Raw genomic sequence first — 23,366 nt, 5'->3', positions numbered from 1 at the left:
GCCCCCGCGATACAAACAAAGAACAAGTGTTGTGTTATATGCCCGGCACAAGTAAGCGATAAGCCTGTTAACATGAGCGCTACGGCCACCGAGAAAGAACGGCCGCTTCCCGTCCTGAGGCGCCGTTCTCCAGTCATTCTTATTAAGCGCTCTTGCAGAGTTCAACGAGATTTCATACGCCCCGCCCTTGCGGCGACGGAACTCCCGGCCTGTAAAGAAACTGTCAGGGATCGTCCGGCGCGGCGTAAAATGGCGGAGGAGAGGTCACGTGACGGTGGTTGAACTTGCTGCTAATATGGAGGTGGTGGACACGCTTCCCGAAGAGGGAGCAGAAGATGTAGCGGTAAGTAGGAAGAAGCCTCTCCTTTGGGTGCTGTCGTGGACCACCTCCGTTCCGCCTCCCGGTGACACTACCACACTCCCGCCGTCGGGCTTGAATTGTGCAGCGGCCTCTGGCTGGAGTGCGGGCGGGAGTTTGCCACAGTAATAAACGAATCTGGCAGGTTTCGCTTCTTCTTTTTTTTTTAAGGACAGAGCCGTGGAAAGCGGTTTAGGGTCGGCCGCAACCCTCTGGATCTGGAAATCCCTGAAGATTTGGGGGTGGAGCCTTGGGAAGGCGGGTTTTGGGAGGGATGGAGGGTTGTCAATCTCCAGGCGGTGGCTGGAGATCTCCCAGAATTACAATTGCTCTCCAGCCAACAGAGATCAGTTCCCCTGCAGAAAATGCCTGCTTTGGAAGTTGGTCTCTACCTGCGGAAGTTTCTCCTGCCTGAAACCCACCCTTACCAGACTCCACCCCGCAATCTCGAGGAATTTCCCAATCCAGAGCAGGCGACCCTAGGAGGAGCCTCAGTGGAGTATAATGCTATAGAATTCACCCTCTGAAGCGGCTGTTTTTCCCAGGGGGACTGATCTCCATAGCCTGGATCCCAGATGTAATTCTGGGAGATCTCCAGCCACTACCTGGAGGCTGGCAACCCTAGTTTAGCCTGATGCTTTGTGTGTTTCCTGGGAAGTACATCTTGTTGGGTTTCATGGGATTTTTTTAGTCCTATATAAAAAAAGTGCATAGGACTGCAGCCTTTGGTAATTTGTAGTGCCATTACTCAGCTGTAGACTCTGTAGAGTAAGAGTGGTGACCCCATTACACAGTGGGTGCGTTCAGATGGGGGATTTACAACGGAATAGGTGACGGTTCCAACCGGTGTACTTACCGGTGTTCACACAGCGAACATCTGCCTCCCGTCCCTAACCGTTGTGAACAGCTTTACACCGTTGTACTCTGCCACTAGGTCCCCAAGTGGTGGTATCCTGAGTACAACAGTTGTAATCGCTGTACCCCTCCGTCTGTACGCTCTCCAACGTTGTACAGCCACTTCCGTTTGGAAGCCTGAGGCTTCCGCTTTTTGCCCGCCATTTTATCTAGGTTGGCGATATGCGCTTGGGCGAAGCTTCGCCCCGTTGTTAATAAAGAAAAAAAAGGTTATGTGCTTGTGCAAAGCCACCTCTCCTCTTCCCCTGCCCACCGCTGCTGTTGCTGCTGCTGTGGCCGCTTTTGCTCTGGCTGAGGCTGCAGAGTGTTTTTCATGACTCCGCCGTGCCCTCCTCCTCCTCCTCCTCCTCTTCCCTCCTTCTTTCTACTGCTTTTAGAAACCACAACATTCAAAAACTAGTGGGGGAACAATTTAACCTTCCAGGACATTCAGTTGCTAACCTAAGGCCCCGGTCACACACAGATTTTGCCGCGGGATACTCACGAATGCCGGGTGGATTTTAAAGGTGCGATCAAACAGACACATCTGGCAAGCATTGCGCACCCGTCGCCATCCCATGTCATCTGGCCGAAGATCCAGAGTTAAAAAGTACCAGCGAAAGTCCACTATCAAGTGTTTGCGATGGGCCACAGACGGACTCCCTCTGTCTGATCACTCCAGCGCACTCCTCTTGAGCCGCCAAAAAAACCCCCCAGTTCACCGCCGTCGCGTCTGATCACGTAGTGGCAGGTCAACTTGCGACGGCACAAATAGCCCCCCCCCCCCCCCCCGCGTTATCTGGCCCGTGTGACCGGGGCCTAAGAGTAGTAGTTCTCTTACAAAGAAATTTCGAAGGGAGATTTAAAAGAGAGACGGTTTAATTGAAACTGATAATGAAGCTCAAAACAATGCATCCTCTTGGACTGAATTGAGACCTAGGTTTCTTCTCTCATTACCAATGCCTGCTATTTTCATTTGGCGTCTGAAATAACTTTGCTCTCCAAGATATAAGAACAGAGAAGAATATATCTGCAAGGTTGATCCCATTTGCTGGGCTGAAAGAGAGCCTCTGAATGCCTTCTTTAAAACGACCATCATAAACTTTCTTTTCAGGAACAACTAGTCATGGTGGAACTGTCAGGTATAATTGATTCTGATTTTCTGGAGAAATGTGAGAACAGATGCAAAATTCTGGTGAGTGTGATGAATACAACGCACAACTTTTCTGTTTCTGAGAACGATCACAAACTGTCTTGATTTAATACCTGCTGCAGTCAATGGACATGGCTCTGCTGATGAAGGGCTTTTGTCATGGTTGTAGGAAAACATGCATGCCCTGGGTTTGAAGAGCATATGTTTCTGTTTTGCTATGTATACACCTTCGGAGGAAAGGCAGCATGGTATAGCTTGATCTCGTTTGATCTCAAAAGCTAAGCATGGTTGATACTTGGAAGGGAGACCACCAAGGAAGATTCTGCAGAGGAAGGCAATGGCAAAGCATCTGTGCTTATTACTTACCTTGAAAAACCCTTGCTGGGGTCACCAAAAGTCAGCTGTAACTTAACAGCACTGTGCACACATAGATGTATACACCTGTTGGGACGTTGTGGCCAATTGTAGCTTCCCACTGTGGATATACATGGCAAAATAGGCATGTATGTTCTTTGCACAGCATATTTTATATGTGTGTACTCATGCAGGAAACTTATCATACAAAATGTCCCTTAGTGAGCTTTAAAGTTTTCAGTAGGTTTAGGTTAGTCTTTAAATACAAAACTTGCTTGGAAATAATTGAGCTTCTTTCTGGTAAATAGGTCTGTTCTGGAAATGCACACCATCTGACCTGATAGTATTGCTTTGTTCTTGGTTCCTGCTTCTTCTTTGCAGGGAATAGATACAGAGAAGCCCATTTTGCAAGTAGACAGATATGTCTTTGCTGGGGAGTATGAAGGTAAGATAAATGTTATGGGTTGTTACATTACTAATTTTCATGCAAAGAACTGTGTAACTAGTTCAATAAGGCCATTGTTGTTGTTACTGGTAATCTCTTATTGTTTTCTATGAAAAATCTTCCCAAGCTTTAAAAAAACAAAAAACATCTGAAATATAAAATCTAAAAATAATGAAATAACTAAAAGCAGGTACTACAACTTTCAGTTCTAAGCATTAAATCTGGTACAAATCAGTTCTGAAGCTGAGAGGAATTTCAAAAACATTTTGCAAATTGTGTTGGGGCCAGCTAATCAAAGAAAAAAAGTTAAATACTTCTGAGGTAATATAAGTCCCTTGCGTGATCCAAAACAACTGTTTGAATCCTGGCCATCATTCCTTGACTTCCTAACTTTCATAGTGGCTGATCTCCTTAAATTTTGATTTGATTTAGTAAATGTGGCTATTTTGACTGTTAGACCTTGTAGAAAGAAGTTTGTACCTTTCCAAAATGTTCATTGTTGTCTCCAGATACCCTTGGTACCTGTGTGGTGTTTGAAGAAAACAAAGATCATGGTAGGTAATGCACTATTTGTATCTAAATGTTTTCAGAGGCTCAGAGATGGTTGCCAATGTGTTAAATTTTCAAACAGTAAGTTTACCACTTAAAACATTCTGTAATAATTTTCTTTATAGTAGATGCAGAAGGAAACCAAAAATTAGAGCTAAAATACAAGTACCACACAATGAAGAAACTGAATATGACACGGACGCTCCTGAGTGAGAAAAAGGAAGGAGAAGAAAACACAGGTGGTAAATTATCCTCAGTCTATGAAATCATCCTCAGTCTATGAAATCATCCTCAGTCTAAACTATACTTGTGGGTTTCTTATATTCCTGTCAGAACTCTTCCATTTCTCACCCCTCCCCACAAGGACTTGCGGGTGTGCTCTGTTCTTTCAGTGATCGTAATGGGATTCAGTTCTACACCTTACACTCTTGAGTCTTGATTGCTTCTAGGCCTATCACCTATAAAATGTACAAGATTATTTGGATCTTCTTGTGAACACCCATACACACCCCATTGTGAACACCCATACACACCCCATTTCAAAAAGCCTGGGGTTGAAGTGCACTCTCTTGCTTGCAGATGGAATGATAAGGCAGAAAAGGAAATGTAACTTACCTTGCTAAGGCATTGTTTCCCAAGACAAGAGCCTCCATATGTTAAACTGTATGAAAGCCATAGGCTAATTAACCTAGTTATACATGCAGAGAGCAGGAGCAAAGAGGTCTATTCAGGATATACTCGCAGACCAAATAGCTCAAGTGTACTTGTCATGATCATGCTTGCATTTTGGTCATTATGCTTCCTAGACTTTGAACCAGCTTGTTTTTGGGTTGTCTGATACACTACCAGTACTGGATATATTTGTGATGGAAGCTGATATGGACACTTCCATAAATAAGGTATTGGGTGACTTCATAAGGCTGGTTCTCTGGCCACGTTTATTCCCAAAGGTGCATAATGAGTGCTTCACTTTGGTCATGATTCTGTGTGTGTGTGTGTGTGTGATAATAATCACCTGCTATGTAGTCAACCTCCAAAGTTTGTTGATTACTATTGCTATAGCACCATTACAGTATGTGGTGCTTTCTAGAGTAACATAAGCAAAAAAGCCAGTCAGTTCCCTGAGGAGTTTGTAGTCTTGCTATTGGTATTGGGGAAGGGATGGGAGGAGCAAAGATCTGATGAATGTGAGCGTATGATGGATTTAATACAAATCCATTCACCTTTTTCTTTCTATGACAGGTGGTGGAGTGGAATGGCTTGAGCTTAAGGACAAAGATTTTTCATACAGCAGACCGAACATGATCTGCAATTTTTTGTATGAAAAAGAAGAGGAGATGGCTGAGTCTCAAGACAAACTGGCTGAAGAGTCTGAGGGAGAAGCCAGTGATAAAGGAAACTTTGATGATAACTTTGAATCTGAGATGCAGCCTAGTGTTGAAATTGATGACCCTGCCCAAATCTTGGATAACTCTAGCCCTGAAGCAGTGGACTCTCCTTCATTGAATACTCAGGATATTACCTTAGATGATGCTCCATGTTGATGTGAAGTCTCTAATTTTGAGATGACCACTAATAGAACTAATTAATACAGTGTACGTTTGAGAGGCATCTCTCTGACTTGTGTACGTAGTTAACTGGAAATATGAATCCTAAACTTACATGGCAATTTAGGATCATAGTCTGGAAAACTGTGTGCCTAGTGTATGCCTCATGAAGATTTTGACTTTTCTTTCGACAAGAGCCCACCACTGGCCAACTATATTGCAACAGCAGCCTTTTAAAAAGTTCAAGTGAGTTTCATTAACATTTTGCACAGCTGGAAGTTCCAATTCAAATAAAAAAAATATAGTTGGTTATGTGCATACTTCTGAGCAGGCCTCGTAGGGCTTTCTGGAGTGCAGCTTGGTTTTCTTAGGACATCTCACTCCCTCAGATTTGCAAAGAACAGAAGATTGATGAAAAATTGATGTTAAGCCATTTTTTTATTCTTCTGTGTACACAATTAAATTTGCAAAAGATTGTGCACTTGTTTGTAAAATACATGTTTGCTGTTCTCAGATACTTAGTTTTACTTATTTAGTGTATTTATATTCCAACCTTTCTCCAGGGAGCTCAGGGCAGCAGACCTGGTTCTTTCTCCTCCCATTTTATCCTTCCAGTACACCTGAGAGAGCCTGAGTGGCCCAAGGTCACCCAGTGAGCTTCACATGTGAGTAAGCATTTGAACCTGTGCCTCGCAGCTCCTACTCCACCACACAAGAACCCGAGGAGCTTGCAGTCTAAACTGTGGGGCAAAGGCAACAAGGAACGGAGAAGGAAGCGGACGCAGGGATAAGCAAAAACCTCTCTTCATTCCAGTCAAGCATGTTTTTGGGCTTCTTTCTATAAAGAAAGAGGGCTTATTGGTTGTGCCAAAAGCTTCATGGGAAAAAGTGGGGTGATGGACAGGAAGAAATCCCACCCTCTTTTCTCCTCCATCAGACCAAATGGATTCAGACAGGCTCAAAGGAATGCTGAAGTAAGGAAAATAATAATCAACCAACAGAGGATTTTGGAGGGAGAAAGGATAGGAGGTATCCTAACTAGGCAGAGAGTCCACCAGAAACTGTAGCGTATGATTTCAGATGGACAGGTTTTGGATGCTGTTCCTTGATAAAAACTGAATTGTAAAAGCCATCTAGTTATTGTATTTTAAGTGTGACACAATGAAAGCGTACCAACATTTTTAACCTTTTAAGTATAACACACCTCCGAGCTTTGGTAATTGTATCAGCTGTCAGCCTACAGTGGGAAGGCATTACAGGTCATGTCATGCTTGCAAACTAAATAAACGTATGTGTTTTGTTATATGTGACTCCTGTGTTATCCTCAACCTATATAATACACTATACAGTCTGTAGGATCCAGAGAAAAGGGGTCTTGATTTGTAGCTGATGTGCTTTCTGGTGCAGGATTATAAAATAAGTCACACTGTATAAAATAAGACATACTAATGAAAAATCCACTTCACCTGTGGGCCTGGTATAGTAAAATAACGTGGATGTAGGTGCCAAAGCGAGTCAACTTTCCAGCCTGAGGGACTTGTCATTGATAACAAAGGACTGGGTCAGGGGTTGTGACAGGTTTGTTTTGAGGAAGGCAGCTGCATTGTTCGGTCCAAGAACTCTTTGCTGCCAGTGGCACATTCTGCTATTACCAATGAAGAAGTTTGCCATTGTTCTTCCCATTTTGTGGAATGATCTTCAAAAGACTTGATCCCTTCCGGATTTTTGGAAAGCGTGCAAGGTTGTCCTGTTCATGAGGGGGTTGGGTGGAAGGCTTTTGTATTGATAGGCATTCTTTACTAACAGCTGGATCTGTTCAGTTGTTTTGAGGCTTGCAATGCAAACTTGATTTTCTTGTAAGCTTTCTGAACTTGTGAAAAGGTCGAGTAGAAATTTTTAATAAAATATTTTATTTTACTTCATTTATAGGCTGTCTTTCTCACTGAGACTCAAGATGCATGACAAAATAAAAAAGCAAAAGAGGCTGCCTCATGCTGAAGTCCAGAAGTGAGGTGCAGTAAGGGAGAAAGGGCCATAGAGTTGATTCTAGGAGCAGGAAACCTTCAGAAGCAGTCATAGAAGTGCATATAGGATTGTACAGTGAGGGTGATGAAGCTGGAGGAACAAAGGGTAAAGTAAGGCCAGGGCACCCTAGAATTTGAAGGTAAGGTCACAAAGTTTGTGCCAGACATTGGAACACACATGAACGCACAAAGTGATTTTGGCAACTGAGTACTATACAGAGGTGAGGGGGCTAAAGTGCACAGAGGAAGGCCAGAGAAGAGGAGGCTGCAGTGGTCAAGGGAAGATATGACCATATCATGAATCAAGAAAGGGGGGAGAGCGTATATTTGCAGTGTGTGTTTGTCTTTGTATCTGCATGTAGACCGGGGCAATCACCAAACTGCCTTGACCCTCTAAACATACAGCCTGCATTTTTTAAGTTGACACTGACAAGGTGGAAATCCAAGAATGTTGCTCACACTTTCTCAGCTGCTGAATGCCATCTTCCATATCCCAGCCTTCCAACAGAGCTCATGTTGTGGGTGGTGTTCATAAAGCTTGCTGCTGGATAGTCCTGCTCACTGCAAATCTGAGGCTTATGTGAGATTTTAATAACCGTACTTGCTTTATCACAAGCAATGATAGTTCTAATCACATTTAAAACAACTTATTTTCTTGCACCTTTTCTCATCGGTTCTGCAATCTAACAATATAGTCAATATGTGGCTATGATTTGGAAAACAGTATGACATGTATAAAACTGAGAACCTCGAAGGTTCTAGATTCACTTCAGCGAAACGTTATTTAAGAAGAAGAGATTAGATTTATACCCTGCCTTTCACTACCCAAAGGAGTCTCGGAGCAGCTTACAATCTTCTATCCCTTCTCCTCCCCACAACAGGCACCCTGTGAGGTAGGTGGGGCTAAGAGAGCTCTTTCCAGAACAGCTCTGAAAGAACTGTGACTGACCCAAGGTCACGCCAGCAGCTGCATGTGGAAAAGTGGGAAAGCAAACCCGGTTCTCCCAGATTAGAGTCCATGTTCCTAACCACTACACCAAACTGGTTCTCGGGTAATATATTTGCAGGTTTGACTCCTCCCCAAGCCAAGTCAGATCTAGATTTGACTGAAGGGTGAATTAATCTAGAAACTTCTCCCTGCCCCAAATATGCACCCATCCCAATATTTTTGAAGGAAAAATAACCTATGTTTGGTAGTGAAGACCAGTCCTTGGGCATAATGACAAACCACCCAAGCTCCTGTTCCCAGGCTATATCTGTGTGCTGAGTTAGTTTTAGTGCACAGTGTGCTTTTTGAAGGAGACAAAATATATCAGGGATAGGGAACTGAAGCATCAAGCAGGAATAAGCATTTGGGGATTACTTGTTCCTGCAGAATTACTAGCAGGTTGTGCTAAGTTCAAGGATGTGTGTTCCCAGATAAGTGTGCTTGGGAGGCTTGCTCCTAGATAAGTATGTAGCAGTGTGTTACTTACCAGTTGCTAAGTACCACTGAACTTAATGGGGCTTACTTCTGAGTATACATAGACAAATTTGCACAGCTTCTTCAGGCTTTGTTCATACAAGCCATAACATTTATTTAGTATTTATTTATTACATTTTTATGTTGCCTTTCACTGGATCGCTGTTCCCAAGGAGGGGCATATAAAACATTACCATAATTAAACCCAACATTAAAATTATAAAGTAATTCAATAAACACACAACACTGAAATGAAGAATTGACACTAAAACAAAATTTAAATCTTAATCTCATTGTACTTGGTTAGTGTACTAGCTTTATTCTCAGACCTCAAAAATACATTTTGTCAAACAATTTAGGTGCATTCCCCAGTCTCTGTACCGCCTGCCCCCCACCAGTGTTCCCTCTAAGCTGAGTTAGTGTGAGCTACCTCACAGTTTTTTAGCCTCTGGCTCACACATTTTTGTCTCAGCTCAGGAAGGATAGCTCCAGAGCAAACTAATTTATGCAGTAGCCAAGCTGGCTCACAACTTTAATGCCAGTAGCTCACAAAGTAGAATTTTTGCTCACAAGACTCCACAGCTTAGAGCGAACATTGCCCCCCACCACCCGAGTCCCCCCCAACAAGCCCTGCGGGAGTTTTTCTAAGGAAGCCGCGGAAAGTGGACACCAGAGGTGCCGAGGGGCAGCCCTTTACCTGCACTCTGAGCCCCCCCCGCAGCGCCCGCTCCCTCCCGGCTTCCATGACCTTTGTGACTGGAGGCGACGTGCTGGGCGAGGGGGTGGTGGAGGAGGACCCCCCCCCATCCTTTCGCAAAAAAAGCCCCTAGCTACGGGGCTGATCAAGTCCTTATTGAGCAACTACTAAAAGTTTTGTTTTTTCTTTCCTTTCTTTCTGGCAAACCTGAATGCCAGGCCTGTTTCCTCGTAGGCTATGAATTCCCCGGAAGAATATTTCGTGTGTAAGCAATGAACCTCACAGCAGTGAACATCTGAATTAAACCCCCGCCATGCCATATCAACAGGAGGCGAGATTACTCCCGGAAGCTCCTGAACGTAGGCTGGATCTGCAGGGTCCAGGTGTGGAAGTTCAGGGGTTCAAAAGCAAAAACACTTTTTTGGTTGTCCTAAAACGCGCTCCCCCCCCCCCTTTAACTGCACCCAACCTTCCTTGATTCTTTCTCAATGCTAAAAGATTCCCCAGATGCTTTTTATTCTGAGGTAGGCTCATAGCCTCATCTCTTCCCCCTGGTGGCCATGAAACCGCATTTCATATCAATGATGTGAACAGGACCACCACCAACAAAACAAAAAGAATCAAGAGGACTATAATGTAACCCTTGTGATATGGATCTACCTTATGGTATAAAATAACTAATTTCTCCATGGTACTTAGCTGTGTTTTCACTACAAAGATGCCAACAGACAGAAGCGACTCTGCGTCGAAAATCGTAGGCAATTGCGGCTTCCTATCTTGTACCGGTAGTTTAAACTTTGTGAGTGACTCCAGCCTCTATGGCGCCAACTCAACCCCTTTTTATCATAGAGAGGACAAAGCGACCCACACAACCTAAGCTTCCGGTTTCTTTAACTGACTCCATATGCGGGCGGGACAGATCCAGAATTCAAATATTGCCGCAACCTACTCAAATCCACATACACCCCCCCTCCCTTTTGCATTGATTACGAAGGGGAAGACTTTTTGTGTCTTCTACGGTTTCTTTCTTTCTTTCCTTTTTGTCTGTCGCTTTTGTCAACCTTTATTCTCTCTTCACGTAATCGCCGAGCAGCGGTGGATGTGACGTCACGAAACAGAGCATAATTGTTCTCCTTCCGGCGCACATGCTTGCTCGGCCCGCGTGGATGCAGGAGGGTATTCCGCAAAAAATGGATTCGTTGGACAGAGTAGTGTAAGTACGGTGATAGTCGGGCGAGTAGTTATATCACTTTACTCGGCCCTTTGTTGGGTCGCGTAGAAAAATGTGTGGTTCTACTCGTAGGTCACAATTTGTCTTGTATTTTCTGTCTTCCAGGCTAGTCCTCGAAAGTGTGGTGCCCGCAATAATGTCTTAGAGTGGTAGCGGCTGTGGGCTATGCTTTATTCCGTTGTGTTTCGAATGTTGTAAATGTTCCCATTCCTTGAATGGGAAATTTTCTGCCTTGGTTAGTCTGAAACAGTAAACTAGGTGTGCATTTATTAATATTTGTGTATGTTGGATTATATTATATGGGGGTATGATGTAGGGTTGGTTCTAACTCCTGTACAAGGATCAGTTTTCTTATGTTAGTATCAGGTCACTGGATCCTATATGTCAATATTTCAGCGTAGGTGAACGTTCATAAATGTTACGGAAATTATGCTTGCTCTGTTGCCAACTCTTCAAGTTGTTGATTGGTCCTTCTCAGGTCTGGCTTTTCTTTCTCTCCCCCCCCCCCCACTTTGTTCCTCAGGGTGTGCGGGGGAAGGGGAAAGTATGTTCTGTAATGGAAATGTAAAGCTTATTTTTTTAAAGATGCTCAATTAAAAAATTTAACGCTTCAACAAATAAAAGTTATAGTGGTTGATTTCAGATGTCAAATGTGATTTCATTATCACATGTCTACTATCCCGCTGCATATCACACCTAATCCAATCACATATGCTATTGTCATTTGCCTGCTAATGTCATTTGGCATTTGAAATCACTCCACTCTCCAAAATATAGGACATATGGACTTATATTCTAGCTGCATCTGAAGAAGTGAGCAGTGATTCATGAAAGCTTGTACCCTGCCACAAATGTTAATCCTTAAAGTGGTACTGGATTCTTGCTCTTTTCTACTGCTACATTATCACACTGACATTGCTAATTTTCACACAGACATTCCATGTTCCAAATGATATTCTGTTTTGGAATAACAAGTTCATTGTGGTAGGACCTATAGCTAACAGGAGGCCACAGTGAGCTGTTGTATGTAACGCAGATGAGTAGCTGTGTTGGTCTGAAGTAGCAGAACAAAGTGTGAGTCCAATGGCACCTTTGATGTAGTGTTTTGTGTAGTGGTTAAATGTGGGGGCTGTAATCTGGGAGAACCAGGTTTGATTCCCCATTCCTCCACTTGCAGGTGCTAGATGACCTTGGCCAAGCCATAGTTCTGATAAGAACTGTTCTCTGAAGGACAGTTCTTAAAAGAGCTCTCTCAGCCCCACCTACCTCACAGGGTGTCTGTTGTGGGGAGGGGAAGGGAAAGGAGATTGTAAGCCACTCTGAGACTCCAAGTGAAGGGCGGGGTATAAATCCAATCACTTCCTCTTTGAAGTCCAACAGGCAGACGTATTTTTCCTGGAACTAAAGCTCACAGTGCTACAGTGCACAAGTCAACAATTCTATAGAAGGCTTCTCCAGTTCTTTGATGCTTGCTGAATCACTTTTTGTGGAGAACATAACAGCCTGTTGCTATTGTGGTAGGACCTATAGCTAACAGGAGGCCACAGTGAGCTGTTGTATGTAACCCAGATGAGTAGCCGTGTTGGTCTGAAGTAGCAGAACAAAGTGTGAGTCCAATGGCACCTTTGATGTAGTGTTTTGTGTAGTGGTTAAGTCTCATCATTTACGACTGTTGCAACCATCAGTCTCTTATCAGGAGCAAGATAGTCTGCAGCATTGGAATAGGTCTCTGTAGCTGTGGACTTTTCTATTAGTAGATATATAATGTTATTTAGGCTTTTGTATTATATGAATATGTATAAGATACACTAGGGTCTCTATTGTATTTAAATCAAATTACTGAGAGAGCAGTTGCAGATTGACCCCAGGTCTTGATTAACTCATCCACTCTAGACCCTTTTCAGGTGGGTTTCAGGTTGGGCTTTAGGACAGAGACTGCTCTGCTGGCTTTAGTTGATGCCCTCCATCTAAATGTAGACAAAGGTCAGGCCTCCTTGTTGCTCGTACTGAATTTAGCTGCTGTCTTTGACACAATGGACCATGCCATCTTGCTGAGGTGCCTGGATGCAGAAGTAGGCTTTAGGGGTTGTGCATCAGACTGGTTCAAATCGTTCCTGAAAGATCAAACCCAAAGAATTGCCATGGGAGAGCAGTTATAATCAGTTATCCCATTCTACAGTCACTCAGTTTAAAGTATTGGCTATCACATACAAAGCCCTTCATTGCCTTGGACCCTCATATCTGCAAGACTTCCCTGTGCTCCACCATGACAGCTTCGCTCATCCAAGCAGGGCCTTCTGCAGGTGTCAGCCTGCAAATGGGCAAAATCAGTAGCTGTCCAGATGTGTGCCTTCTCTGTTGTGGTCCTTACTTTGTGGAATAGCCCGCCTGAGGAGGTTGGGAAGGCTCCCACTCTCCTGGCTTTCTGAAAACTTTGCAAAATGGAACTATTCAAGAGGGCTTTTCTACACAGGCAATAGGGTAGCTCTGTACAAAAGGCTTCACAAATTACTTGACTAAATTTATTAGGGACTGTGTGGTCTATACTGCTGTGTATAGTTTGCTGTAAGTTGGATCCTATTATGTAATTTTGCATCATTTAATGTGTCATATTAACACTTATGCTTTGCTTCAGTTCTATTTTTTAGACTTCTGGTTGGTTCTACAACCCAAATTTTATCTCATTATTGAATGTCCCATCTTGTTGATTGTATTGACTCACTCTGTAATCCATGTTGAATCCCAGTGAGAAAGGTAGATTATAAATAACATAAATACAACTAATAATGAGTGAATACATAAGTCATACAGGCTGATTTTTTAAAAAAATAGGGAATTATGTTGCTCTTTAAAGTAGTTAAATCCTGAAGTGTAACATTTTAGGTTCAGAATATTAAGTAACTGCACATTAAATTTAGCTTATGAGGAACATGAAGCACCTGTGTTTTGTGAAAGATAACTTTTTTAAAAATTATGACAGGAAGCCTAAAACAAAAAGGGCGAAAAGGTTTCTTGAAAATAGAGCGCCAAAGCTCACAGAAAATACGAAGAATGCCATGTTCATTAAAGGTGGGAATGCAAGTTCAACAGTCACTGACGCACTCAAGGACATTGTAAGTATTTCTGGAACTATTTGTGGTACTGAAGTTACTGAGTTACATAGGAATGAGACTTGGAAAACAATATAAGGAATAATCAGTATGTACTGGGAGCTGCGGTGGCTCAAGTGGTTAAGACGCTGAACTGCAGGCTGTGGGAAGTCGGTAGTTCAGCAGTTCGAGACCCGAGTGTGCTGCATGACGGAGTGAGCTCCCATCTCTAGTTCCAGCTCCTGCCAACCTAGCAGTTCGAAAGCAAGAAATTGCAAGTAGATAAATAGGGACCACTTCGGTGGGAAGGTAACAGCGTTCCGTACACCTTGATGTTTTGTTTAGTCATGCCGGCCACATGACCACGGAAACGTCTTCGGACAGTGCTGGCTCTTCGGCTTTGAAACGGAGATGAGCACCGCAACCCTAGAGTGGGATTCGACTGGCTTTCGAGCAAGGGAACCTTTACCTTTACTGGGTGAATGCCTCTAAGCACACACACACACACACACACCCAGGTATGCTGCAGTGACTGGTGATGAATGTGTTCTGTACCTCACTCCACTATATTTGTAGGGGAACTGATTAAGTTTCTTGTTCTTTCAAGTAGTTGCTTTCTGTAGAATGTGGTACAAAACATCAAGGTACAGCAGTTCCATTAATTTTGCTTTGTTGCTGAATGTAAGACCAAATGCAGAATTCACAATAGCATTTTTAGATAAGAGGTTATTTCTAAATGACTGTACTCATGTGCCAGAGAAGCAACATCACCTAGGGTCTTGTTGCCAGTTTGTTTAACCTCTGCCAGCCTTGTTGGGAAATCTCTGGATCATTCTGACCTGCCAAATATGGTACTAACCTCTGAACAGTATGGCTACCCAATAGTGCAGAGTAAGGTAGGGGTAGGGAACCCATGGCACGTGTGCTCAAACTGAGGCAGGTGGGGAGATTGCCAGCTGCAAGTGTGGAGCTGCGTCCTGTCTGAGGAGCTGAAGCTATTGCCATTCCTCTCAGATAAAGCCGCCTCTGTGGCCAGCACAACCCTCATCTCTTTTGTCTGCCCTTTTGCTATCTGGCACATTAACATATTCATAGATAGCCCTTGGCCTGTTACTATTTCTTACCCTGGCAAAGTATCATCGGGGTAGTAAGTGACAACATAAGTCCTGCAGATTGGGGGACTATAGGATCCCAGTAAATATGCATGAGCAAGTAGGGACTTTTAGTCCCCGGAAGAACTGAGGGGGATCTCCATGGTAGAGGTGAAGCTGTGATTCTGTTTCTTTTACTGTTGCTTAAGCTCATCTCTTTTGGGATATGGCAGGTGCGGTGCTTTTAATAGACCATAAGTGAAAGTCTCTTGTCACAGGTATGGCCAAGAGTACAGGGGAACAATTGCTGGTGTTGACCCAAAAGATAATGAAGGATGATTGCCTAGGGCAGAAAAAGAGCCAGCCCTTCCTCTCAGCTAAACATGTCAGAATAAAATAGCTTTGGAGAGGGCTACGGAACAAAGGAGCAACACAATAGCATGGCTTTTTGTAGATAGAAACAGTCCAACCCATATCAAGACATAATATGTGATGGGGCTGAGGTGCAAGAAGTGATAATGGCAAGAATGGAAAAGCAAGATTGTACTCTAGTGGCACCTGAAAATACCAACAAGATTTCCAGGGTATAATGTGGAAAGCTTTTACCCTGTAAATCCTGTTGGGGTTTAAGGTGCTACTGGACTCAGATATTGCTTTATACTGCAGACCAACATGGCTACCTACCTGAAAACATCTTCACAGAAAGGAAGGTGTGTTCTGGTTGAAGGCTACCAAATATTCATATCTATAAGAAACTTGTAATCACGATGTTAAATAGAAAGTAGCAAGAACAAGCTAACAGTTATATATTTTAAGAAGATAGTCAAGTATAGATAGCTTTGTACGGTGTTTGAAATTATAGGATAAGGAGTAGGCCATGAATGTGCACTAGGGTTGCCAGGCCTCATCAACACCCTGGCGGGAGGGAGTCTTCCAGGAGTGGGGCAGGGCTCTGCGATGTGATGACATCACCTGGAAGTTACATCATTACTTCGGGTTCATCGCACAGTACCGGTCTAGTTTGAGGGCAAAAATCTGTTGCTACAATTGCCCTGAAAACATAGAGTTTTGTCCAAAAACCAGAGTGTCACTGCGCAGTGCCCCCGACATGATGACAACACTTCTGGGTGATGTCATTGTGTCAAAGATGTTGCCCCTGTGACATCACTGTTTGGGGGTGGGGTTTCCCTAACCAGCCAACTGGCTGGTGGTGGGCAGAAGCCCCCAAAACTGGGGGATTCCCCACCTGGACCTAGGGAATGGCAACCCTAATGTGTACCCTTGTCAAGTGGGACAGTGAACTGTTATTGGAAGATGATTTTTAAAACCTATAAATCTGGGGGTATTAATTGATTTAGGAGCCTCTTAGAAAGGGCTCATTACCTGTGACCTTCTTATCTTTGGGTAAAATATTTTTATAGGACTCATGTAACTGTTATCCTGCATTTATCTGTGTAGCAGTAAAGGATGGTATAATTTTCCTTTGCGTTATTCATTGTTAAATGTACAGGTAGTTATGTTGTGATAAAAGAATAACATTGTAGCAAAAGTTCTCTAATAGCATTTCTTGTGTGCTATACCCATAACAAACCAAAAACATTGAGGAATACCTTTTGCCAGGAATTAAATTTATTGCTGTTTTATCCTGTTGTAAGCCGCCCTGAGCCGGCCATAGCTGGGAGAGTGGGGTATAAATGTCATAAATAAATAAATAAATAATCTGATGTGCTAGCTAACTAGATACTTCTGCCTTCTTAAGTGCATGCCTGTATCTGACACTGCTTGGGAGCTGAATGACAATATTCTTTAGGCACTTATTAATCCAAACTCTGCTTTATCTGTATCTCATCTAAACTGGTTTTCCTAATAGTTTAGCAATCAACAAAGTTTCACCATAAAATGTCTCCTTTTTTCTTTTTTTGTAGTATGCTCTGAAAAAGCCATTTGCTGTTCTATATAAAAAGTAAGTGGTGCTTTCTTCAGTCAAATGTATTTGGCTTATTTAGGAGTAGCTAAAGTTATTTAGTTCACTCAGGCTGAAGAATGTTGCTTAGAACAGAAGAAGGGTGCCCTGACCTGGATAGTGCAGGCAAGCCTGATCTTGTTAGACCTTGGAAGCTAAGCACGGTCATCTCTGGTAAGTACTTGAATGGGAGACCTCCTTGGAATTCCAGCAGTTGGGAGGCCAGGGGAAGGTATTATTCAGCCACCTCTCTGAATATTCTCCAGGCTCCCAGTAGGGGTCAGTCACCAGAGGTCACCATGACTTCCAGGTGTACATGCACATATGAAAAATACAAAAAAACCCCCAAAATAATAATAATTTTTAAAACCAGAAGAAGGGTATACTAAGCTTTAGGCATCTCTGATTAGAAATTTTCTGATCTGTTCAGATTGAACCTGGCTGTTAAGAGAAAATTGAACATATGATCACTAACCAAGAGTTAGCCAGTAGTTCTACAAGATCCCTCCATTTATTTATTTAAAGCAAGTTCAGGGTGGGTTAAAATTCATTTAAAATTTAACAATGAAAGCAGAGGCACCTGTAGTGGGGTCTCAGAAGATGTCTGCAGGGTGAGATAGGGTTGTATGGATGTGTGGTCCTTTGTAACAGGCTGCAGTTCAAAAAATAATTCCCTTGGAGTAAGCCTCATTGACTAAAATGGGGCTTACTTCTGAGTAGGCCTGCTTTGGATGACTTGCAAAAATGCTTACTTTTCAGTTATACTTTAAAAATAAAAAGCATCTGTCAGAACTGAGGTTAAGGAAAATGCTTACAGCCTTAAATATATGTAGTTTTAGATACAGTGTATGATTTACCTGTCCCACTTAAGTGGCCTTTGTGTAACATCTGTATCAAGACATATCAGAAGGGAGTGTTGGTCCCTTAAAAAAATCATTCCTGTTTGGCAATCCAAGTACAACTCTCTATAGAAGGTTGTCTCCTTTGCAGTTGCAATGGCAAAAGATCTTTTATTCTGTTGAGCGGCACAAGCTATTACACATGGATATTGAAGCTACTACTACTAGTGTACTTTGAAAGTTGTGAGGTGTTTTGAGGCTCTGACCCTTGGCCAATGTATCACCTTTGCTAATTAAGTAATACTGAAGTTATTCATTGACATATGCTGTGGTAATGGCCAGATGGATTAGATAGAGGATACCTTCGGGTCCATGATAGAAATGAAGCCCCCAAGTGTAGTGGCAGTATTAGGGGCTTACAATAGGAGATGGAGGAGTCCATCTTACTCTTCCAAGGGCCTTCTAAGGAACATCTACTTAGTCAGTGTTGTATAGTAGACTATACTAGTTGTTGGCCAGTCATAGCATTACAGTTCTTATGTTGAAAGTAGGACTTTTCAGTACAGCATTTCTAAAATTACAAAGGAAAGCTTGCAGTCATGTTGTGCAAGAAATCAGAGGGGGAATTGAACGGTTGTCTTTTCTTCAGAAAAAATGTTACAAGACCTTTTGAAGATCAGACGTCATTGGTGAGTATGAAAGACATTTGATTACTCTAGAACAGGAGCCTTGTTTGCGTGAAAATAAACCAACAAAATAAGATTCAAAGGAGAAATATTCCATAACATATGGAATTAGGTGTCCTAGTAGATGAATATTGGACTATGTTAAAATAAATGCAGTTCAGGCAAGCAGTTCCTTTGGCAGTAGGTTGGTTTTTTTCTTGTGGAGTGACTCTTCTGCACTGCTCTTCTTTGCCTCTGGGTGGTACTGTTGTAGAGAACACAGATCCTCCAGAGTAATTTACTTGTAATAAAAATAGTACCTGGCACTTTCTGGTGCTATGGCACATATGCATATGTGCAAGCTAGATAGGGAGTGCACTCTTAAGTTTATAGACAAATTAAATATGTGTGTGTATGTTAACTGCTGTCAAGTTGCTTCTGATTTACGGTGACTCTCTGAATTAATGTCCTCCAAAATGTCCTGTTGTTATCAGCCTTGCTCAGGTCTTGCAAACTGAGGGTTGTGGCTTCCTTGATGGAGTCAATCCATCTCATATTAGATCTTCCTCTTTTCCTGCTGCCTTCAACTTTTCCTAGCATTATTGTCTTTTCCAGTGACTCTGGTCTTTTCATAATGTGGCCAAAGTACAATAGCCTCAGTTTGGTCATTTTAGCTTCTAGGAAGAGTTCAGGCTTGATTTTATCTAGAACCCACTTATTTGTCTTTTTGGCAGTCCAGAGTATCTGTAAAACTCGCCCCACAACACCACATTTCAAATGAATCAACTTTCTGCCTGTCAAACTAGTTATTTGAAGGATGCTAAATAAGAAGAGTGTTTCTATGGAATCACATTGATAAAACATAGGTACATGTGGACCCCACAGGAATTATGCCTTCAAAAAGAGCTTGCCTTGATGTACAACTGGAGCCATCCACAGCTTAAGCTGGTAACAAAATGTCAACCCCACCCTATCTCCTGCCAGACATATTAAATTGTACTGAAATTGTCTGAACCTTTTTTGATTTAACTGCTCAGGCAGATATATTCCATAAAAAATACAGGCAACCTCATGCTCTGTTGGAGTTGGGTATTTGTACTTGATTCTATATGGAGAAACAGGAAAGAGCGTCTGAATACATTCTTTCTTGCTGGGAAGAACACAGAGGGCACTGGGCTTTACGGAATTTTAGAAGGATTGCACTTTATTGGGCTGTACTTCTTGTGGGTTGAGGACAGTAATAGCACGTGCATATAGGGGCTTTTAAGCTTCATCTTGCAGTGGCATTCTCCTAGCACAGGGAAATACTTTGCATATGTTCCTCTTTGGAGCCTGGCCCATGTTTTTACAGCTGTTTGGGATTGGCCTATGTTTACACTTGTAATGGATTTTAATTGTCTGATTAGTTTTAGAAATCATATCCACATAGAAATAAGTCTTTAAAAAACACAGCAGTGAGGTTTGCTACTGAGGACAGAATCAGACACGACACAGCCATTCCACGTACACTCTGCCAAATTTAAATGTGTTAACTATGTAGGTTAGCATGCCAGCAATCAGTTGCCCAGACAAGAACATGACTAGTGTGCTAAAGGAACTTGTGAATGGGCCAACATATAGCAAGTACAATGAAACATGACAGGAATGCATAGAATATCTCTGTGGGTAAGCACTTGACCTGTGACATATGGCCGTGATCTGTTTGTATGGGGCTTCTCCCCCCCCTTTCTTGGTGTTTTTCTTTTTTGCTTGAGTTTGCTGAACTGTAGTTACAGGTGAAGTTAGCTGACCTCGACCTGACTTTTCCCCCCATGTTGAATTGTATGCCCTTTCCATGCTGTATCACAAACTGTTTTTGAAATTCTCCTGAGTTCAAGGAACTCAAGTGCAGAGCCCTAGTGGATATGCACTGCTGATTGGCTGGTTCCTAGAATTGTGATCCATGCTTGCCACACGCTCATAAAATAAAACAAGGCCTTAATTTCCCAACAGGGAATACAGTCAGTGTAGTTTTCTCTGTTGGCAAAGGTTAAAGCTACTAAATAGGAGTACATTCAACACTGAGAGGTACCTATTATAGTGTTCATCATGTTTCTAAACTGTGTCCCTTCTTAATTAATAGGAATTTTTTTCTAAGAAGTCTGACTGTTCTCTGTTCCTGTTTGGATCACATAATAAGAAGAGGCCTAATAATCTGGTAATAGGTAATGTGTTTATTTTTTATGGGTTGGAATGAGGTGAAGATGCATCAAAAACAGAGGTGAGAAACATGTAGCTGGTAGCCATATGGCATTCTGAGAGTTTCAGCTTGTTTTTTTCTTTCTCAATGAACAAAACTTGGGGGAAAGTATTAGTAGTGCATTTGAAAGGATCAAGAAACCAGCCTTAGGCATTTGAATAGCACCTTCCTACGCTCACCTTGCTACTGTTCCATGAATGTGTGAGCATAGCACTTAGTCACTTTTTATTGACAGGTTTGGCTTGTGAAGATAGAAGTTGTACTTTCATGTATCTTTTTTCTTATCACTCCTCATGTGTAAATTGCTTTTATGTATGTTCACCATTGCAGCAACATTCTGGGAAGCGTAGGCTGAACTAGAGACTAAGGCTACATAGTGGGTGGGTGGGAGGAATAATTCAAGTTTGACTCTCCAGCCATGCTAGCACTCAGATTTCTGTAATGCCAAAATTCCCTCCTTATCTATTTAAAATATTACCCTTCCTTTCTCCTTCAAATGTCTGGCTTATCTGCCACAACAAAAGAGGAAGCTAGGCAGCTGTAAATAGTTAACTGTGGGCTGGCATGGCCTTGATCCATGCAAATAGTGGTAGGTACCATGAGTTATGTGCACATTAGCTGCAATTCTGTTATGCATCGTTCTCCAAAATGCAAATATGTCCTGAACATCCTTACCAAGGTCAACATTTAATTTTTTAGGTCGTATGTATGATTATCATGTCCTGGATATGGTTGAGTTGGGCATTGAGAAGTTTGTGCGTCTCCGAGATCTCAAGGTAAGCTGCTTTTTTTTTAAAGGTAAGCTACTTTTGAATAACATGAGGTAGTCAGTGACGATGACAACTGTTGATTAACCGTTCATTTGCTGAAATGATAGGTTTTGGGTGTTGTCAGAAAAATTCTCACTGGGCTTTGGAGAGAAATGTGTAAATTTGCCTACTATGTGTGCTGTATGCTCTGCTCTACAAATAGAAATATTTGATAGAAATATTTCTTTTTTTCCAGAATGTTAAAAAGCAGTCCTAATTTGCTCTTACCAGTACTGACAGAGAGTATATCAAAATACCAGGGGAACGGCACTATCCATTGGTAGAGGAGGGGAAGGTGATCGTTGCTGTGCCCCTGTCTCTGCTTTGCCTCCCCTGTTCTTAAAGGAGTTGCATACCAAGCAGTGTTTTGGATCAAATCCAGAACTGTTGGATTAAATGATCCTTAACACTGATCATATTTTGTATCTTTCCATTTGAAAGTAAGAAACTTTTAGAAGTCAAAATTAAGATTGGTGAGAAAAATTCAGCACAACTTAACTTGCCTTTTGGATAATGCTACCTTTTACTGAAGTGTGTTGGGCTTCTATAGCTTCCAGTGCAGGTAGCAAAAATGTAGAAAACAAGGTGCAAGGTGAAGTAATATCTATTAAGTTCTTGTGGATTCCTACGCATTTCACAATTCGCTTCTTACTGCTCAAGGTGGAAAATGAGTAACTTTGGCAGTGATCCTCTGAAGAAGTGAATTGCGAAACATGTAGGGATCCACAAGAACTTAATAAATATTATTTCACTTTGTACCTGGTTTTCTACATTTTTTCTGCCTACTAGTGTGGCCAATGTTGTTTTCTTCGCTGTTGGTATTCCTATGCAGGTAGCAATGCTCCCTCTAACCTGTAGAGTCTCATGAGCAAAAATTCTACTTTGTGACCTACTGGCATTAAAGTTGTGAGCAAGTGATTTGGCTGCTGCATAAATTAGTCTGCTCTGGAGCCATCCTTCCTGAGCTAAGACAAAAATATGTGAGCCAGAGGCTAAAAAACTGAGCTAGCTTATACTAACTCAGCTTAGAGGAAACACTGGCAGGTAGACACTGTCACGATTAAAGATCTTCTATAAAAACACAATTCCTGCTTTTGGGAAGTAGACCAGTACTAGAGCTCTTTCACTTAGCACCTCGTTGGTTCTCTTAATGAAGGGATTTTCTTTCTTTCTTTTTTTAAACTGCCCCCAAAGGGGCAGGGTTTTATTACATTTTCCACATAACATACACAAACAATCATAACATATACATACATATACATACATACTAACAGTACAAACAGATACATGGAGGCTGCGGTCACACGGAACAGTAGCCACGCTAGTGAGACGGAAGTCAGGCGCATTTTCCAGGCGCGATCTCACCGGCACATCTGGGAAGTGTAGCACTCCCGTGGCTCAGCCGAGGCTTCCCAGCAAAGACGCACGGCAAAAAACTAGTACCTCGGAGGTACTAGTTTCCAGAAACTGCAGGGCGAGGGCAGGCGCGTGATCGTGTTCCCGGTGGAATCCCAGGGCACCCGGCGCCCGCCCGTGTCCCCTCGCAAACAGCTTTGTTTTTTTTCTCAACTCTCCACAGATACGCAACAGCACCCAACGGAGCATGCGCACACTGTGTAAACAAACAACAAAACACCCCGTTTCCAGACGCTGGACGTTTGATTCACGGTGCAAAGTCAGGGAGATAACAATGCATCGAGGGGAGGGACAAGTCCAGATGGTCAGCAAGGGGGAGGACACTGCTGCTGGCAGCCAGAGGGGCTTGGCCGAAGGAAGGGGGCTCCTTGCAAGGGTATGGGGGGGGGAGGCTGGGGAAAGTCCCTCCGTGTCCTGAGAGACTCCTTGTCCTTGGGAGACTGGAGGCTGTTCAAGCGGACCTCCACGGGAGTTACACGGGACGTCGGATTGTGCAATTCCGCGGTTATTTAGCCCGGGGCAAACAGCCACGCTCCCCCCC

At 42.7% G+C, this 23,366-nt stretch overlaps 2 protein-coding genes across 3 annotated transcripts in view; both read left to right on the top strand.

The window, feature by feature from the left end:
* The first annotated feature begins 207 nt into the window (after window positions 1-207).
* Window positions 208-6,566, top strand: GTF3C6 (general transcription factor IIIC subunit 6). Of its 2 annotated transcripts, none has more exons than XM_015418756.1 (6): window positions 208-343; window positions 2,367-2,447; window positions 3,141-3,204; window positions 3,714-3,758; window positions 3,879-3,992; window positions 4,996-6,566. In XM_015418756.1, the coding sequence occupies exons 1-6, from the start codon at window positions 296-298 to the stop codon at window positions 5,295-5,297; spliced, it is 654 nt and encodes a 217-aa protein (XP_015274242.1). In that variant the 5' UTR covers window positions 208-295; the 3' UTR covers window positions 5,298-6,566. The 2 variants fall into 2 exon arrangements, with proteins under 2 accessions (XP_015274242.1, XP_015274241.1); XM_015418755.1 differs by having other exon boundaries at window positions 3,879-3,995.
* A 4,065-nt stretch (window positions 6,567-10,631) lies between these two features.
* RPF2 (ribosome production factor 2 homolog) overlaps window positions 10,632-23,366 on the top strand; it is a 30,226-nt gene continuing 17,491 nt past the window's right edge. The window contains exons 1-6 of the mRNA XM_015418754.1: window positions 10,632-10,696; window positions 13,695-13,827; window positions 16,820-16,857; window positions 18,346-18,385; window positions 20,484-20,565; window positions 21,300-21,376. Of these exons, the coding sequence (XP_015274240.1) occupies window positions 10,650-10,696; window positions 13,695-13,827; window positions 16,820-16,857; window positions 18,346-18,385; window positions 20,484-20,565; window positions 21,300-21,376 (417 nt within the window). The 5' untranslated portion in view covers window positions 10,632-10,649. The remainder of the gene's footprint in view (window positions 10,697-13,694; window positions 13,828-16,819; window positions 16,858-18,345; window positions 18,386-20,483; window positions 20,566-21,299; window positions 21,377-23,366) is intronic.

Source organism: Gekko japonicus, unplaced genomic scaffold, assembly GCF_001447785.1.
Source record: "Gekko japonicus isolate JY-2015 unplaced genomic scaffold, Gekko_japonicus_V1.1 scaffold880, whole genome shotgun sequence".
Classification (NCBI taxonomy): Eukaryota; Metazoa; Chordata; class Lepidosauria; order Squamata; family Gekkonidae; genus Gekko; species Gekko japonicus.
The sequence above is the reverse complement of the archived record's forward strand: the minus strand, read 5'-3'. Positions and strand labels throughout refer to the sequence as shown.